Source organism: Peromyscus eremicus, chromosome 4, assembly GCF_949786415.1.
Source record: "Peromyscus eremicus chromosome 4, PerEre_H2_v1, whole genome shotgun sequence".
Classification (NCBI taxonomy): Eukaryota; Metazoa; Chordata; class Mammalia; order Rodentia; family Cricetidae; genus Peromyscus; species Peromyscus eremicus.
The window spans coordinates 101,089,580-101,108,570 of NC_081419.1; the positions used below are offsets into that span (position 1 = coordinate 101,089,580).

The 18,991-nt window shown below is 50.9% G+C and overlaps 1 protein-coding gene across 1 annotated transcript; it reads left to right on the top strand.

Annotated features, from left to right (window-relative positions):
* The first annotated feature begins 172 nt into the window (after positions 1 to 172).
* Positions 173 to 13,151, top strand: Astl (astacin like metalloendopeptidase). Its single transcript, XM_059259565.1, has 9 exons — positions 173 to 227; positions 838 to 963; positions 3,434 to 3,495; positions 4,112 to 4,205; positions 4,582 to 4,699; positions 5,378 to 5,559; positions 7,922 to 8,003; positions 8,171 to 8,325; positions 12,371 to 13,151. The coding sequence occupies exons 1-9, from the start codon at positions 173 to 175 to the stop codon at positions 12,805 to 12,807; spliced, it is 1,311 nt and encodes a 436-aa protein (XP_059115548.1). The 3' UTR covers positions 12,808 to 13,151.
* Positions 13,152 to 18,991: the final 5,840 nt, after the last annotated feature.

The window sequence follows — 18,991 nt, forward strand, 5'->3', positions numbered from 1 at the left end:
GTCTTCAGGTGGCGGCTGTTGGGAGGTTGTTCATGGAGGTGGTTGGGAGGCTGCAGGTGTGGGCTGGGGAAGCCGTTATTAAAGGGGCGAGTGGTGCAGCGCCTGCGCTTAGGATGTCCTTTTCTGCTGTGGTTCTGTACATTGCTTGCTGAGAGGGCAGTGAGGACCCACCATGGGGAGTGTGCGAGGCCTGTGGTCTTGGATGCTAGCTTTGCTCTCTTTGCCTGGTAAGCTGGCTCCTGCCTTGGGGCACTGGGAGGAGGCCGGGGGCTGTGCTGTGGCTTAAAATAGTCATAAATGAGCCTCATGGCTCCACATGGAGGGGTGTGCCTGGGACACTGTGTCCCAGAGGGGACCTCCCAACACCTGTAGGAGGAGAGGGCCCACGTAACCGTAGATTGCCAAGTTCATGGCCACATACCTTACCTATTTGTTTTAAGGTAGAGGCTCTGTTCTGGCCTGGCTGGGGCAGCAGTCACTCAAGCTGACCCTGGGTTGAGGAAAAAGTTGAAGAGAAGGGTCTGAGGCTAGCCCTGAGTCGGGTGCTACCTCAAGATTTAAAGTCCACTCTGCCTCTCTCCTGCATCTCTTCTGTGCTGCCCTAGCCAAGTGTTAGTCCCTTAAAGGGCTCTCCTTCACTGAAGTCATCTAGACCTTGTTGCTAGGTGGGGCTGAGTGGGAAGCCCAGGAGGGTTCCAGGATGCATGCTGGGAGGCCTCTCCTGGAAGGGGCTGGGTTTTGCTGCCCAAATCCCTCAGTTTCCCCATGTTCTGCTGTCCTGTCTCACCGATGGAGCCCTGGGGACATCTATGTCTGCACTTGTCTTCCGTGGGCCAGGTTTGGTCCTAGGAGCACCCTCAGTGCCCAGATGTTCAGGAGTCTGCAGTACCAGTGTCCCAGAAGGCTTCACTCCTGAAGGGAGCCAGGAATCTCAGGACAAGGACATCCCGGCAATTAACCAAGGTGAGACTACTGGATCATACTCACAAAAGCCATGCTGAGTGTGAGTGTGCAGAAAAGGTTGAAAAGAAATGTTCCCACTTATTCAGGGACTTCTAAATAAGTGCAGGTTTCATGAGGGAATGCTTGTCTTTTTTCTGTGTTTTTTTTTTTCTGGTGAATTATTGTTATTTTTATTTTATTTAATTTTTATTGATTCTCTGTGGGTTTCACATCATGCATCCCGATCCCACTTACCTACCCGTCCCCTCACATCCACCCTCTGCCCATGCAACTCTCCCTACCAAACAAAACAAAATTTAAAAGAAAAACCCGAAACCAAGCCAACCAAACAACAATAAACACCAACAAAAGAATCTCGCCATGGAAGCTGTAGTGTGGCCTGTTGAGTTACACAGTTTACACCTTAGTCCATTCCTCTTTACTGGTAAGTGTTCATTGCAATGAGTCATTCATTGGTCTAGTTTGAGGCCTCTGGTTTCTGCTACACCATTGATAATGGGCTCTCTCTGGGGGCTCCTCTTGGATATTCTGTTGTTGTCCTGTATCATGGAGATCCTGCAGTTTTGGATCTGTAGATTCGTTCCCCTTCACATGTCCCAACAGTTCATAAATACTGGTAGATACTGAGGTGGGCTGACTCATAGCCCTGGTTCTGGGCCTGGGTGGTAGCTGGGCCTGTTAGCCCACTAGCTTTCCCTCATCGTCACTACCCAGTGTATGAGTGAGTTCTAGGACAGCCAGGGCTACACAGTGACACCCTGTCTTGAAAAAAAAATCAAGAGAGAGAAGAGAGCAAGCACTGGCTCTTTCTCAGCCTGGGAGTTGAGCGAAATCATCGGTAGATATTTGAGAACACCTCACTCTGTGAGGGGCAGTGTGCAGGTGTGACCTAGCTGGTAGGGGGTGGGGTATTAAAAAACAAAGAAGCCAGTGTGGCTCAGGGCTCCTGTCTGGGGATCTCGGACAGTGAAGAACACAGACACATTGGGCTGAAGTTAGTGGCAGTGAAGATGAATTCAGATATTGGAGACATCATGGGCTGAAATGTTGGGGGAACAGAGGTAACCTTGGCTTAGGGTAGGTGGTGACCACAGAGTGATCTGCTCCCTTTCTTTGTGAGCTGGTTAAGATGGGCACCGATTCTTACTCAGTTGTTATCCCCTGGAAGTCTCCAGAACCAAGAGTCTTCCTGGCACTCACTTTCAATGCCATCAGAGTAGTTGCTACAGCTGCCCTGCCTGGCTGATGTCTTATTGGGCAACGCCACTGTCCCCAGCTGCCGTGAATGATGGCTATAATGGCTGTTAATACCACACAACTGTACCAGGTCCTGGAGCAGTGCTTCTCAACCTTCCTGTGACCCTTTAATATAGTTCCTCATGCTGTGGTGACCCCCAACCATAAAATTATTTTCGTTGCTACTTCATAACTAACTTTGCTACTATTATGAATCATAATGTAAATATCTGTGTTTTCCAATGGTCTTAGGTGATCTCTGTGAAAGGGTCGTTCGACTCCCAAAGAAGTCATGACCCATAGGTTGAAAACCATTGTCCTGGAGAATGGCCTTTTGTTTTGTTTTTGTTTTTGTTTTTTGTTTTTTGAGACAGGGTTTCTCCATGTAGTTTTGGTGCCTGTCCCGGATCTCGCTCTGTGGACCAGGCTGGCCTCGAACTCACAGAGATCTGCCTGGCTCTGCCTCCCGAGTGCTGGGATTAAAGGTGTTGCTGCCAGGAGAGTGGCTTTTTAAATTTAAGGATGCAGCGTTGGTCAGAGATAATCTTGAGGTGACTCCTTTCACCTGAAGAGGACTCAAGGGGTGTGACTAGTCTGTGTCGTCTGAAACTCTGAGATGAGGCAGCACTCCTGCATTTCTCTCAAGCCTTCTGTGGTTTCTGTCAGCGCCTCAGGGGTCCTCCTGAGATTTCTCTTCCCAGCAGTCAGCTACAGAAGGCTTCCTGACTAGGAGAAAGATGAGAGGCTGAAGCAAACGGAGACAAAAAAAGTATTTATCTTCCTCAACTTCCTTGTGTGGTTATGACTTGTAATTTTGGTTCCTTTACCTCAAGGTCCAGAATGTAACAGGATAATGGGAAGTAGATGGTGAGGGGCCAAGGTGAGGCAGGAGAGACCAGGGCATGTTCTGGGGAGTGTGGCCAGGGCTGGAGTGAGCCTGGATGGAAGAGGAGGATGCATTCTGACAGAGGGTTGGGAGTTGGGGCTGGATCGCAAGTGCTGAGGGAGCCGTGGACTATGTTGGAACAGGGGAAGGATACTGAGGCTGAGAAGCTTCATCTGCAGGCTGGGGCTCAGCAGGGCCGTTGTTAGACTTCTCCAAAGTCACATGCCTTGGTGCTCAAGGAGGTTAGCTCCAAAGTGGAAGGCATAAACGCTGGCAGTGCTGGGCCCGTCCCAGCCTGTGTTCTGGAAGCCACAGAGGACACACATCCCTTCCTCCTTTCCCTCTCAGGGCTCATCTCAGAGGAGACCCCAGAGAGCAGCTTCCTGGTCGAAGGGGACATCATCCGGCCGGTGAGTTGTACACAATTGGTATGAACAGCCACAAAGCTGTGAGGGAACTCTCAGAACCCTCTTCTAAGGGTCTGGAGTGCTTTGGTTTGTATGGCTGGTTAGGTACAACTGTCAAGGTCATCATGATTACGATAACGGTGACAGCTGAAATGACAACCTAGTCAGCCGAAGCGTGCTCGTTGGAAGCGGGGATTCAAGCTCTCAGACCCCACTTGACACCCTGCCCAGGGGAAAAGTGTAGAAAGCACAAGGCTGGAGAGCCCAGGTCGACTTGTACACGTGTGAGACCTGGATAACTGTCAAGATCCCCAGGGAAGCCAGAACAAGGAGAAACTTGGAGAGGTCATCTTGGCTAGGGATGGAGGGCTGAGACAGAAGGGAGGAGGCTGAGGGGCACTGGAATGACTTGTTGCGGAGAGAGGACACATTGTTTAGGAGAGGTAGTGCCACCCTGTAGATGGCAGAAGGCTGCTGAATAGGACAGTGAGCAGTGGAAAGGAAGACTTTTCACTGCTTGTTCAGAGGTGACTGAGGGTCTGAGGCCTGGCACCCTAAGGAGTGGGACGCTTAGGTGGCCCGTGTCCTCCATTAACTCTGAGCTGCCCTCTCTCCTCAGAGCCCCTTCCGATTGTTGTCGGTGACCAACAATAAATGGCCCAAGGGTACTGATGGCATTGTGGAGATCCCCTTCCTGCTCTCTAGCAAGTATGGTAAGAAAGCTGAGGTGGGGCATTCTCCTGTGTGCAGCAGGGCTCCTGCAGGGAGCATCCTTCCCTTCTGCAGTACCACACCCCCTCTTACACAGAGTGCTGTGCAGAGCGCCTATCCCCAGGGCATCCTGAACTCTGTGTGTGTGTCTGTGTCTGTGTGCACCTGTGTCTGTGTGCGCGTCTGTGTCTGTGTGTGTGTGTGTCTCTGTGTGGTGTCTGTGGTCACACAGCTCAGGCCTTCTTGCCAACATTGTCCTTTCCGAACACTGTTTTGGAAGGTGGACTTAATGTCTGGTCTCAGCCCCCATGCAGACTTCAAAGGTCCTCAAGAGCTATGGGACCTCCATGGGGGTCAGCCATGGTGTGTCTTTCCCAGATGAGTCCAGCCGCCGGGTCATTCTGGAGGCCTTCGCTGAGTTTGAGCGTTTCACATGCATCCAGTTTGTCCCCTACCAGGGCCACAGAGACTTCATTTCCATCCTTCCTATGTCAGGGTAAGTACTCCTGGGGTGTGGGCATGTGTCTTCTCTGTTCTTCCCTTAGTATGCACGAGTGGCATTAGGCCTATTTCTGGGCCTCAATCCCAGGCTACCCTGAATGGTTCATTCATGACCTGGACCTTCGGGGCCAAAGGTGGGTGAGGGAAGACCACTGGACACAGGGCCCTCCTCTACTGGAGATCTTGTGGTATGAGTCTGGGGAAATGTTGGGGTCCTAGGTCTACCATTCATGTGTCAACCTGAGTGAGTCCAGGTGAGCCCTAATTTAGCCTCCTCTGCCTTCTTTCCGAGGTGTAGGGGTAGTGGCAATACCTGTATCCTACTTTTACTGGAGCCTGACATGATGTGGATGGAAGCCGTGACTCAGGCTTATGATATAGGTTTGCTCACATAATGACCTTGTCTACTGTGTATGAATGTCAGGTCCCATCTTTTGGCAGCTCAGGTGGTAATAAAACTCCATGTGACACCCTCTTCACAGGCCAAGCGGTCAAGGGACCTGGGGAAAGGGACAGTAAGTCTGAGACTAGAGTCCAGGATGGGGATTGGCAGTCTGATACTGGTCCAGCCTGGGTCCTAAAGCACAGCAAATGTCTGTTCCGCTCTGACCTCTCTAGGCTGTGATACCCAGCCTAGCTCACTGCCAAGTTGCTCACTCTCATGGTCTTGCAGGTGCTTCTCTGGTGTGGGACGCAGTGGAGGGATGCAGGTGGTGTCCCTGGCACCCACTTGTCTCCAGAAGGGCCGGGGCATTGTCCTACACGAGCTCATGCATGTGCTTGGTTTCTGGCACGAGCACTCACGGGCAGACCGTGACCGCTACATCCGCGTCAACTGGAATGAGATCCTCCCAGGTAAGTCAGCTGGTGTCCGGGATAGGCTGGACCCAGGGAACCCTGAGGGACAGAGGCCTCAGGCCAGGGCTGGATCTGAGAGGAGTTGCTGCCTCCCCCGGAAGAGTCCACCCCACACACTGTCTGTCTCTCTGGTGTTTGAGAGTGGTCCCGTGGCTGCTGCTCTGGGCCTCTCCACTTGTACCCAAGGAAGGACACCAACCATTTGCTGTGTGTCTCACTCCTCTCTGCCGCTGTCGTCCATCTGAATGTGAGGTTGGCAGTGTCCTGTGACTCTTGCTCACTGAGTACTCAGCAGTCCATGTGGTGATGTTAGTGTGGGATGTTGGCGTAGGGGCTACATGTCAGTTGGGGACACTGAGCCAAGAGAAAGATGGGGGGAGTAGCCCCAGATACATGGTCAAGCAAGGGGGCAACACTGAAAGGCGGAGGTGGGCATCAGACGGGCATCAGTGGGCATGTGGCTCAGAATGCCCTGGAAGTGGCAGAGCCGAGGCTGGCGGGGGCGGTGGGGGAGGTTCTGATGCCAGGGACAGCGTGTGTGCTTTGTGCTGGGCACGGTGCAGGGGTCAGATGCAGGAATGTGGGTTGCCTGTGTGTGGAAGGCAAGGTCCACAGTGCACTGGGGGGTGGGGTGGGGGGCTGAGGAGTTGGAGCCTTCTGCCCGTGGGAACCTGGAGGGGCCTCTGCTGCTGCTCTGGGGTTGGCCAGGTGAAAAGCGGGACACTTGCCCCAGAGAAGGTGCTTTGGGGGTTACTGGGTAGCTAATGACAAAGGGGTGGGGATTAGGGAGGTGGGGCTGGGGTGACCGTGATCTTTCCAGGTGCTCTGCTTAGAAGCACTCTGCTTGTAAGGCTGTGAGAAACTCTAGATCTGAAAACTCAGGTCAGTGCAAACATCCTGCTCACAACATAAAGCAGAAAACAAGAACTGACCAAGCCCCAGACTGCTCTCCTCAGGAGAGGGTCAACTACTTAGTTCTGGAGGTTAAAGGAACTTCAGGGGGGTCTCAAAAATAAATAAATACAAGGAAAAGTATGTAATCCTAGCACTCCAGAGCCCGAGGCAAAGGATTCTGAGTGTGAGACTAGGCAGGGCCTTTAAATAAACAATCATAAAACACTATTTTAAAACCCATGGTCTCTAGCTAAGGGTAGGCTCAGGGAAAGCGTAGAGGCGTCGATATTTATATCCACAAAAGCAAAGAGAACAAATAAATTAAGTGTGCTCATTTAAGTTTAAAAAAAAAAACTAGGAGAATTAATTAAGGTAAAAGCATAAGTTAGAGTTAGAAAACAGCTCACATTAACTGGAGCTGTTCTAACAGATTGTCTAAACAAACAACCTACCTAGGGCTAGGGAATGCAGCAAGGTGGTATGGCACTTGTTTGGGTTGTTACTGGGTGTTCCATCCCTAGAGCCGACGATTTTTAGATCAACTATTTTAATGGGGAAAATATGGTTCACTCAGAGATAGAAAAGTGAGAATATGTTTGCATCAATGGGCATAAACTCTGCCAGGGCATAAAAACTAATCACAGTGATTAACTTTTGTGTGGGGATTGAGAGGTTCAGAGGAATATGTTGCCTATTTAAAATTATGTTTACTAACAAAGGCTCTTTGAAGAGAAGAAATTGGCATTCCTTGGGGCTCTGATTAGGGTAAGAAGGCTGCTGGTGACCTTGGAAGAAGAGTGTGTGGACACAGCCTGCTGGGTCTGGAGAGAGGGATTGGGGAACAAAGGTGTAAGGAATGGCAGGCAGTCCTTTCAGGGGTGGTCAGTGACCTCCCTCCCTCACTGGCCTGGAGGGGGCAGTGGGCAGTCTGACCCACCAAGATGACTGGACTGCTGTGCTCCACCTCTGTAGCTTTGTGGTCTAAGATGGGGAGATGAAGGTGATCTGGCTACCGAGGGCTCAGACACCACAATCCTGAGTAGAGAGGACAGCATGCCTTTGAAGCTAGCTCAGGGAGTAGGCAGGGTACCAGTGTCTAAGGCACAGCAGCCACAGCTTTGTGGGCTGCACATTTGCGAAGATCCGTGTCATGCGAAGTGAATTGTGAAGGAGGAAGAGCTGGAGAGAGCTTGTAGGAGGTCATGGTTGCCCGGCCACAAGGCGCCTCCTGCTTCCACATCACCAGGTATAGGTCTGGATTCCTTCCAGGGTCAGGTAGAGTAGGGTAGCAAAGGTGTGCCAAACGCAGGGACCAGCCCGGAAAGAAGGCTCAGCAGCATAGTCAGACTCTTCGCTTATGTGGGTTGTGACATCTCAGAAGTTGCCCGCTTCTCTCCCTGTCTATCCTTACCTGCCTGTCTTCCTTTTATATATCTACAAAAGTGTGTATGTCTGTGCTTTTAAGGCTTTGAAGTCAACTTCATCAAGTCTCGGAGTAGCAATATGTTAGCACCCTATGATTACTCGTCAGTGATGCATTATGGGAGGTGAGCACCCTCCCTTTTCTCCTCCCCTTGCACCTTTTCCCTGCCCCCTCCCCATAGTCCCCTCCCCTGGCTCCCATTCCCCCTCCCTCAGCCCCCCCCCTTGCATTACCTTCCTAGCTAGCCCCCACTACTGTGATCCTGACCTAGGCCCCACCCCTGGGCTCCAGGTTTGCCTTCAGCTGGCGTGGGCAGCCCACCATCATACCACTCTGGACCCCCAGTGTCCACATCGGCCAGCGATGGAACCTGAGCACCTCAGATATCACCCGGGTCCGCAGGCTGTACAACTGCAGCCAGAGTGTCCCTGACTCCCACAGGAGAGGTAAGTGACAAGGGAGGGTGGCTTGAGCTAGGGAACGGTGCTGAAGTGTGAGGGTAAAGCGATGGGTGAGGAGGTAAGGAGAGAGGGTCAGTCACCAGGACTCCTCACAACTAGATTTGGAAACACACTTGAAAAAAGTTAATACCCACTAACGACTAAAACCCCTTAGCAAAGAGAAATAACCCCGACAACAGACACCTACCAAAACTTAGAGTAGAAAGAACTTTTAACGACAAAATGTTAAATCTAGGACCAAGGCAAGTTTTGCCACTCCCATCCATCTATGCAGTGTTGAAATGGAGGTCTTAGCCATTGCACCAAGGCAAGGAGAAGACACAAAGTTCTGGTGTTTGGAAAGGAAGCAAAAAAAAACTGTCACTACTCATAGATTAGTTTAGAAAAGAAGCAGAAACTGTACACAAACGTATAAATACCTGCATACATTCCGAATATAGGGCATATAAAGTAGCTTTATGTAAGTGCGTGGGATGGGTGCAGAGATGTGTCTGTGGGAACAGAGTGCAAGGTTCTGAAAGGGATCCTATTCAAAAGTGAAACCTAGTGGGCGTGGTGGTGCCCACCTTCAGTCCAGTCCCAGCACTGGAGAAGCAGAGGCAGGGGTGGATCTCTGACTTGAAGACTAGTCTGGTCTACGTAGTGAGTTCCAGGACAGTCAGAGCTGCGTAGTGAGACCTTGTCTCAAAAAAGAAAAAAATCAAATGTGAGCCCCTTGATTATGAAAGAAAGGATGGCTAGTGGTTCTCAGCCTGTGGGTCATGACCCCCTTGGGGTTGAATGACCCTTTCAGATATTTACATTACAATTCACAACAGTAGCAAAATTATAGTTATAAAATATAGCAATGAAGTAATTTTATGGTTGGGGGTCACCACAATATGAACTATATTAAAGGGTCGCAGCATTAGGAAGGTTGTGAACCGCTGCACTAGGTGGTTCTGAGACAACCAGGTATCTAGGTGTCTACCATTACACACCCTAGGGTATAGGAGACTTTATGTGCATGGAGTTAAAAAGTTTAGCAAGAAACATAGCAAGATGTCTTTATAACATCGGGATGGGAAAGAATTTCTTCACAAATAACCCTAATGCTACAAAGATTAATAAATTCAGCAACATCAACCATAATGTCAAGAGGCACCAGAAGCAAATCTAAACCACAAGTTGGAAAGTAGAGATGCTTCTGAACTAGGAGCTAGTACTGTTCTGAATTCAGAAAGAGCTATGAACAGAAAGTCAAAATACCAGAAAGAAAAATGTGTGAGGTGGTTAGCGGGCATCTCGGGAGAAACCGAATGAGAAGCGATTACAGCGCCATTTCCTCTCCTAAACGAGAAGTCCACAATCTGTGGTAACTGATAATACCAAATACTGCTAAAGGGTACGGGGCAAAGGGTGGTGTTTGTATCCCACCGACAGGACCACAAATTTCGGTGACCCTCCTGGAAGACAGCGTGACACCCTGTGAAGCTGCTGTGCATGCCTGTGACCCAGATTTTATTTTTAGGTCACCCTACACCCTAGTCCCACCCTTTCTTCCCTACCAGCCCCAATTAGTCACTCATCTGCCTTCTGCCTCTGTGGATTTACCTTGTCTAGACATTTCATATAAATGGAGCCACGTGCCTTTTGTGTCTGGCTTACTGCCCCCGGCATGACCTTTGCTGTTCGTCTCTGCTCTAGTACCTATAGCACCCCATTTCACTTCTGTCAAATGACATTCATATCCTCTTTATTCATCACTCGATGAACGTTTGAGTTGCTCCTGCCGTGGGGCTACTATGAATATACTATGTCAGTCGGTATCTACCCCAGGCATAAGATTGCTGGGCCCCATGGTAACTCCATACTCGGCTGTCTTCCAAAGCAGGTGAACCACTTAAAAACCCCTTTAGCTATATAGGTGGCTACCAACTGTTCTGCAGAATTGTCAAGGCATACGGTCTATGCTTTTGATTATGAGCCTCCCCGTGGATATGGAAGTAGCTTTTGTTCTGATTTGCATTTCTCAAGCCATAGCTAGCCTCTAATGAGATGGCTGGCACTCTGTATACCGTTTTGGTTTTGGACCAGTGTCTATACAGATTCTTAACCTTGTTTTCAGTTGGACTGGGTTTTCCTTGCTGAATTATAAGATTTTAAAAATATTCTTATTTTGTTTTTTTGAGACAAGGTTTTTCTGTCATCCTGCCTGTCCTGGAACTGTTTGTAGACCAGGCTGGTCTCAGACTTAGAGATCTGCCTGCCTCTGCCTCCTGAGTGCTGGAATTAAAGGCATGTGCCACCACTGCCTGGCTTTAAAAAATACTCCCAATGAAATGTCTTTGTTGGGTATATCATGTGGAAATGTTTCCTCACATTCTGTGTGTTCGATTTTTGCTTCTTAGATAATAGCACCCTCCCTCCCCCTTTTATTTTGAGACAGAGTCTTACTATGCAGTGGTGGCTGGTCTGGAACTCAATATGTAGATCAGGCTGGCCTCAAACTCAGAGATCAGCGTGCCTTTGCCAGTGCTGAGATTAAAAGCATGTGCCACCATGCCCAGCTTAAGTATCATTCTTAATGTCACTTTCCCTGATATATATATGTATATATGTGTGTATATATGTGTATATATGTATATATATATATATTAGTACATCAAATATTACATACTTTTTGTTAAAACTAGAGAGAGAGACTGTGGCGAGAGGATTGTTGCAGGTCAGCCTGGAGCAGAGAACTGGGACATGATTAGGAGGGACTGGCCCAAGGGAAGGTTGAACACAGTGGTGGACAGATTGGCATGTTTGGTGTTGAAACGATGGCACACGCAGTGGAGGAAGGGGCAGGTGCTGGAGGAGAAAGGAGGCTCAGCCAGAACTTGAGGGAGGGTCACAATGGGAAGGAAGTCAACGGGAGAGGACCTGAGTCCATGTGCAGATCTGGAGACACCACGTGTAGCCGTGGCTCCACCGGGAGGCGAGGCCGCTGGCAGAGCAGTGGGAGGCCCGTGAAGCACGAAGCACCTGAACCCGGGAGAGATGGCAGGACATAGGGTGGTGCTGGGGACTGGGGTGTGGCAGGGACTTGTGACAGAGGGAAGGTGGCTGGGGGTGTGTCCAAAGGGATGGCGGCAGCTGAGGTAGGCAACAAAGCTGGTAGAGGGTAGGTAGAGACACTGCTGCTTGGAGGTGCGTTGTTAGAAACGGAAGCTTCAACTCTTGTGGTTTCTGGTGCTGATGCATTCAGAGAGGGCGTGAGCTGTGGGACCAGCAGAAGCAGGCAGGAGGAGGGCCGCTGGTTAAAGGAGTCAGCGTGGATTGGTCACTGTACACTGATGGAGGAATGGGAGATCATGGTACGTGAGCAGCGAAGACAGGACCAAGAGGCAGCAGTGGGGTCCACCAGAGCAGATACCACGGGCCATGAAGCTCAAGGGTTTCCCACAAAGAGAAAGCACAGAGGGTCTTCTCCTGGCAGTACACAGACCCGAGAACACTCGGGAGCTTCTGATGCCCTGCCTTGGTTTGAACAGGCACGGTTCCAGAGGATGTTTAAGATGTGGGGACGGGAGGTGGGTGTGTAGGGTGGCCCAAAGAGGGACCTGGTAGGAGAAGCGCTGTAGTGCTTGGGTCAGTTGGGATAACACAGCAGCCCAGTTGTGGGTAAGGAGCCAGCAGGATCTTCTAGTGGTGACCTGAGGGGCCAAGTGAGGAGGGATGACACACCTCTATTGTCCTGGCTCTTCCTGTTTGTCTTCAAGACAAGGTTTCTCTGTGTAACCTGAGCTGACCACAAACCCACAATCCTTGCGCTTCTCAAGTACAAAGATACGGTCATAGTCCATCACAGCCAACAATTGTACTGGTGTGTGGTAGGAATGTAAGAGTTCGTGCTTTAGCTGAGACCTCACAGGCTATCATCTCAGGGAGTCTGGCTCCACACCTTCCTTGCATAAAGCCAAAGCCAGCATTAATTATTGCGGCCATGCTCTATACTCTTTCTGCCTTTCTGAGACCTAACTTCCACTCTCTCCTTTTCCAGGGTCTGAGGCCCACAGTGATGAAAGAAGCCTCACTCCTGTCTCTCTCTCACATCTGCAAAGACTTCTGGAGGCACTGGCAGAAGAATCTAGAAGCTCTGCCCCCAGTGGCTCCAGGGCTGGAGACCGGGGTATTATTGCCAGGCCTGTAGATAGCCAGCATGGATGGGAGCATCCTGCTCAGAGCAAGTTCAGTGTGGAGGCCTTGGCAAGACCACCTCAAAGGCTAGCTGCTTCTCCAAGGTCAGGGCCTGGAGCAGGTGCAGATGGCATTTCTCTAGAGCAGTTCCAGGTAGCCCAAGTGCCCACTGTACCTCTGGCTCCTTTTCCAGAAGCCAGAGACCAGCCAGCACCTATCCAGGATGCCATGGAGAGCCTAGCTCTGCTTCCAGGAGGTTGGGCTCTTGGAAGTCACTTTGGAGAGGTGCCCAGAGACTGAACCTGTTGACTTCTGCCCCCAAGTGGGGAGGATATATCCCGCCCAGAGAAGTGAGGTGTTCTAGTCCTTGCCCCTCTGGGCATCACCCCTGAATTCTTCTCCCTGCACTGGCCACTTCTGGAGGCCCAAGCCACTCCCTTGCTCTCTTTCCCCACCACATTCCCCCACCCCCTGCAGAGTTCCTAGGGATAGAGAGGCCCCCAAGGTCTGTCTGTTCTTGACTTGAGTCCTAGCCCTGGAAGATGCTGGGGATGGAGACAGGATCCTGGTTGTGGTGGGCAAGAGCAAGGTTCCAGCCCTGAAGGGCCTCTGGGAATTCTACAGCTGAGGACTAGCTCCCAGCATGGACTCAAGTGTTGCCTCGGGCCTGGTCTCAGTGGGAAGCTCTGTGATTGGGACCATGAATGTCCTCATGCCCATTATGCCTGGTTCTAAGGATGTCCTGAAGCCCTGGGATTCAGCCCTGGTCTCCAGGAGGCAGAGAGTCCAGTTTGTTCTCCTGCTAAGCTGGACTAGCAAGAGGTGGCTCCTTACCAGGTCTGCATGACGGAAGCCTTGGCAAGGCCACCAGTCCCTGGACAGCAGACTTGAGCCTTAGTCCCACATCAGATCACTGTTGCTGCTGCTGTGCCCACAAGGGGCTCAGTAGAAGACACTGCGGGTGGGGGTGTCACACCACTTGTCCTTCAGCCATGCCCCACTCCTCCTTGGTCCTCCGTGAGATTTCTTCTAGGAACAAAAAGTGTGTAGGTACCAGGGTCTGGGCCAGGAGCCCCCCATTCTCTAGGAGACTGTTGGGAGTTCAGGGAAGCCCTGCTTGGGACGGGAGAGGAACTAGAACTCTGAACTAGTGGGGAAGGGAGCCTCATCCATATGGGAGAAGGCAGAAATAAAGCTGGGTGTTTGCTTCATGCAAAGTGTTATGCTGATTGTCTGTGTACAAAGGCCTTTAGCTGGGTGGTGGTGGTGGCGGCGGCGGCGGCGGCGGCGGCGGCGGCGGCGGCGGCGCACGCCTTTAATCCCAGCACTCTAGAGGCAGAGGCAGGCAACTCTGAGTTCAAGGCCAGCCTGGTCTACATAGTTCCAGGACAGCCAGGGCTATACAAAGAAACCCTGTCTCATACTGCTTCCTCCCCAAACTAAAAAAAAAAAATCTAGCCGGGCGGTGGTGGTGCACACCTTTAATCCCAGCACTCGGGAGGCAGAGGCAGGCGGATCTCTGTGAATTCAAGGCCAGCCTGGTCTCCAAAGCGAGTTCCAGGAAAGGTGCAAAGCTACACAGAGAAACCCTGTCTAGAAAAACAAAACAAAAATTGTATTAAAAAATCTAAGGGTCTTTCACCCCAAGTGCCCATGAAGGCTCCCAGGGAGTCACACTCCACTCTCGAGGGCCAGCCTTCCAGAGGCGTATAGACTGGCTCAAGGTGACAGGGCAGAGACAAAGAGCAGTTTGGTGTCCCGAAGGTTGGCCTTTGCCATCTTCCTGGAGATTGCCTCAGGGCTATGAAGACTCCGCAGCCTGTGTCCTCAGTCTAGCTTAGACTTCAGAACTGAGTCTGGTTCCCGAGACTGAATCAGAGGGCCAGTGCTGGGTGTCAGTCTCAGGAAAGGATCACGCCAGGGGATGCGCTCTCTCTCCTTGATCTTGGATATGGGAGGTGGTGCGGTCTGGCTGTGATGTTAGTAAACTGGGGCCCTGGCGTGTTTCTCAGAAGGGCAGAAGCCCCAGTAGGAGATTACAGACAGAAGCATCAAAAACAAGGCTGCCTTGAGACACTAAGTGTCCAAACCAGGCATATGGCACTGGGCTAGGGCTCCCAGGGGCCTCACCAGACTGGAGGAGGGGATCTACTCTAGACTGAGACCCCATCCCCAAGGCTGTCATGAGCCCAAGTTGTAGCTCTTGATCTCCAAATCCAGTTTCAGAAGATTGGGTTGAGTGAATCTGGTGGCTGGCTCCTCTCTTTGGAGGATGGCCAGGGACAACGTTGTCCTGTTGCATCCTCCCCATGGGAAGCCACATGTCCCTGTGAGAGCCTGGTCTCCATGCCAGCTCTGAGTAATGGCATGTTCCACAAGCTCCATTCTGCAGAGTGCCTGGTGGTCATCAGCCTGGAGGCTGATCACAGTGGCTTAGCCAGCTCCCCAAACTCCAACAACACAGCTATGTAGTGTTGCTCACCTGCTGGGTTCATTTATTCAACAGGCAACTTAGAATGCCCATTAGGCGCCAGGTAGGCTCTACTATGGGCACCAGGGATACCATGAACAAGGTAGGGAGAGGAATGGATAATTTGCCAATAGGTAGGCGTCTTGAATTGATAAACGACAGGGATTGGAGAACACTTGCAGGCTGATGGTTAGGAAGAGCCCCTGTAAGAATACACGCACAGGCCTGGGGTTACCTGTGAAAATGCTATGGTATAGTCACCAGGGCCAAGGGTCCTGGGGCAGGAAGAAGCAAGGAGTTTCTGGCCAGCATATTAAGTAGGGCGAGGCAGGCAGGGATAGACCAGGCAGAGACAGGGCAGAGTTTTCTTCTAAGAACAGCCTGGAGTAACAAAATGTAACTTAAGGCTTAAGGCATTCTAGATGTTCCATGGGAAATAGATTGGAAGCCAAGAGACCTGGCCATTTTAGTCACGAAAGTGAGAGTGAAGGGGCTGTGGAGTTGGACAAAAGTGGGTGCCTTGGGCATATTTTGGGGCTTGAGGCAGCAGGAATGAGGGGGGAAAGCCAGGTGAACAGCAACCTTGAAAGCTGAACCTAGGGAGAGGTAGGGCTGGGGGAAGTGGATATGTTAGGTCTGGGTCACCCATATCACATGGGTGGGTCAATGAAGGGGTAAGCACAAAGGTCTTGGGGCTCAGGGGGATAGCAGGATAGATGTGCCCTAGCATCTAGGGGGATGCCATCCCTGGGTGGAACTCCTATAGAATTGAGATGCAGGGGAGGAGGGATTCTAGGCCTGGACAGTGCGTTGTGTGTTAAGTCTGTGGTTCTGGAGCTCAGCATCACCAGCCCCTTTCCCCTGCTAGCCCTTTGCTGTGGAGGCTGACCTCTCCATGCCAGACGTCAGCAGGAACCTCATTGTCTGTGCTGTGACTTTCAAAGGCGTCTCAAGGCATTGGCAAATGGTCCATGTGGGGTGGACAGGATACAGTCACTGAGATCCTCTGAGGCAGACTTTGAGAGGACAGGACGCTGAGGAGGGATAACGCCATGAAGTATAGCAAGGTTAGGGGGCGGTCCACGCTCCTAGTCTACTGAGATAGAGGACACAGAAAGGGGCCTGGCATGGGTGAATCACAGGAGTGGGCTCTGGAGGGCAGGCTACAGATGCATCCCCGAGAGTCAACAAGAGTATGTGTGGGGGGACCAGGGGGCAGTCTGAGGGTAGTGAGGGGCAGGAAGGCTGTCCGAGAGAGGGGCAGTGACTGAGAACAGAGTGAGAGAGTGGCTGGAGGAATGGAGTCTAGGGGAGGTTGACCACATAGTGTTCTGGAAATAAGGTCTCTTGGGAGGGAGCATATGTAGCTCAACAAGGGGGTGGGATCAGTCCTAGGGGGGTCTTTAGGTCAGGAAGGGCAGTGCTAGAAGCTGCTAGGCTCCACCCAGGAGACTCAGCGCCACCACCTCAGCTCTCAGATGTCACACATTTCCCTAGGTTCCCATGGCCGGTTGGTTACAATCATCTTGCCCTTCTTTGAAAAAAGATGTCACTTGCATGCAAAATCACCTTTCCCCTATAGTCTGTCTTTCCAAGAATATGACTCTGGGGCACCATAGGCACAATGGGTCTGAGCACATTTATGTGTCTGCCGTATACTGATAGGCTCCCACCGTCCCTCACCAACTAACAACCATGGCCAGTATCAGCAACAAGGAGGAGATGTCCTTCTGATGGAGGTGGGGGTATGATTCAACAAATCCTTTCACAGCTGAGTGAAAGTGTGCACAGAGCTTGAAGAGTGAGCTGGGCCTACTGATGAAGGATGGGTCTCTGGCTGAACAGAGCCCTGGAAAGGACTGGTGGCATTCAGCCTGGGGAATTCCCTGGTGCTGGGACAAACTCCTACTGCCCTCCTAGCTGCAGGTTGGGAGAGCATCTTTCCCTGGTTGTGGCCATTTTGGGCTGATGCCTGACTGGTCAGTAAGTGCCCAGCATGGCCTGACACTTGGTAGACTTAGATTTGCCCCTTCAGAGAAAAACCAGGTGAATGTTCTTTAGTGGGACTGGGTAAGGTGGGGTTGTTCCTGCAGCATCCAGGAGACCTGGCCCTTTAAGGATAATGGACCATTAAACATCCCATCTGATGCCGATAGCGGTCTGGGACATCTTCTCTCTGTTTGAGTGTGGCTGGAGATTGTGGAAAGGCAGGTCATTCATGTCTCTTTGGGACTAGCAGGAATTTGCCTCAGTTACTATTTCCCAAACTTCTATGGCTACCTTCAGCCCTTTCTCAGTGAAGGGGCTACCAGAACCTCTTCATCCCCTGTGGTTGTGGGCTCAAGCCCAATTCAACAAGATGGGAAGGGTGTATCAGTCAGACCTATCTCAAGAGTGCAGTCTCAAAGGGGCAGGTAAAACTGGCCATCCCTTTTGAGCCTGCCCTACATGTTACCACCCTCTCTGGTTGGGGCAGTCCCACACAACTAGAGATCTGGGTGTCAGGGCAGCCTGAGATGAGGCATTGCTCAAAGTGCCCCATGTGGCTGGGCATGGTGGTCTGTCTGATCCTGAGTTGGGGAAAGCCTGGTCTGTGGGCACACAAGTCACATGCCAGCTCTCACCGTGGTGGTCATGATGAGTGAAAGTCCAATAGACTCACTTGAGGTGGGGGTTGGGAGTAGACTCCTGTAGTTGGTTGTTTTTTACTCTTTGCTCTTTGGGGGGGGGGCTGCCACCCAGCTCCCAAATAAATCACACAGAGTCTTCTTATGAATGTCTGGCCTTAGCTTGGCTTGTTACTATCCAGCTTTTCTAAGTTAAATTATTCCATCTATCTTTTGCCTCTGGGCTTTTACCTTTCTCTATTTCTGTATACCTTTTTTAGTTCTTTCTCCATGGCTTGCTGTGTAGCTGAGTGGCTGACCTCTGGAGTCTTCTCTCCTCCATCTTTTTCTCCCCAGATCTCTCTTCCTATTTATTCTCTCTGCCTGCCAGCCCTGCCGATCCTTTCTCCTGCCTTGTTATTGGCCGTTCAGCTCTTTATTAAACCAATCATGTGTTTTAGGCAGGCACGGTAACACAGCTTCACAGAGTTAAACAAATGCAACATAAAAGAATGCAACACATCTTTGCATCATTAAACAAATGTTCCACAACATGAACAAATGTGATACATTTTTAACTAATATTCTACAACAGACTCTATTCTCAGGGATTAATTTATATACAGTCATACAGTGCTCTTTAGAACTGGGAGCTGTAAATACAAAGCCTGGCTCTTTCCATACAAGGGAATTCCAAGGCTGTGGAGAAACCCCCTTGAGGCTAGGGGTTGGAGAGGGCCTAGTTCAGAGTTGGTCTTTTTTTTTTTTTTTTTAATTTTATGTGTTGGAGTGTTTTTGCCTGCGTGTATTTATATGCATTATGTGTGTGCCTGGCGCCTGTGCAGGTCAGGTGAGGTTGTTTGATACCCTGTATCTAGAATTACAGACAGTGGGTGCTTGGAATTGCAACCCGTCCCCTCTTAACTGCTGAGTCAACTCTCTAGCGGTCAGTTTCTTCTTACCCTAGTTCTCCTCCCACCGCCGCCCTAGAGAGGCTGCATGAGCGTCCGGAGCTGTCCAGGCCAGCTCCTTCCTACACCGTAGCCATCAATATCAGCTTTTTCTGAGCTACCTAGAGGAAAGGTCTCATCCCTGACCTGGGTCTCTTCATGTGCAATTGGTCAAGAGGCTCCTCTCCAAACCTTACACCTTTTCTTTGAGTCTAAGCTGCCCCCCCCCCCCTCTGCTTTTTGTTTTGAGACAGGGTTTCTCTGTGTAACAGCCTTGGCTGTTCTGGAACTCCCTCTGTAGACCAGGCTGGCCTTGAACTCACTAAGATCTACCTGCCTCCGCCTCTCGGGTGCTGGGGTTAAAGAAGTGCGCTCACCACTGCCGGGCTCTGCTGCTTTCCTTCTTTAAGATTTGTTTTAAAGTATGGGTCTCTGTGTGGGTATGTGCACGTGAGTGT

Bases quoted from the DNA above. Each gene is read 5' to 3' on its own strand.
- Astl (XM_059259565.1), top strand. From the start codon at position 173: ATGGGGAGTGTGCGAGGCCTGTGGTCTTGGATGCTAGCTTTGCTCTCT. The intron at 228-837 runs GTAAGCTGGCTC...TCCGTGGGCCAG, and splicing joins AGCTTTGCTCTCTTTGCCTG to GTTTGGTCCTAGGAGCACCC. The intron at 8,326-12,370 runs GTAAGTGACAAG...CTCCTTTTCCAG, and splicing joins CCCTGACTCCCACAGGAGAG to GGTCTGAGGCCCACAGTGAT.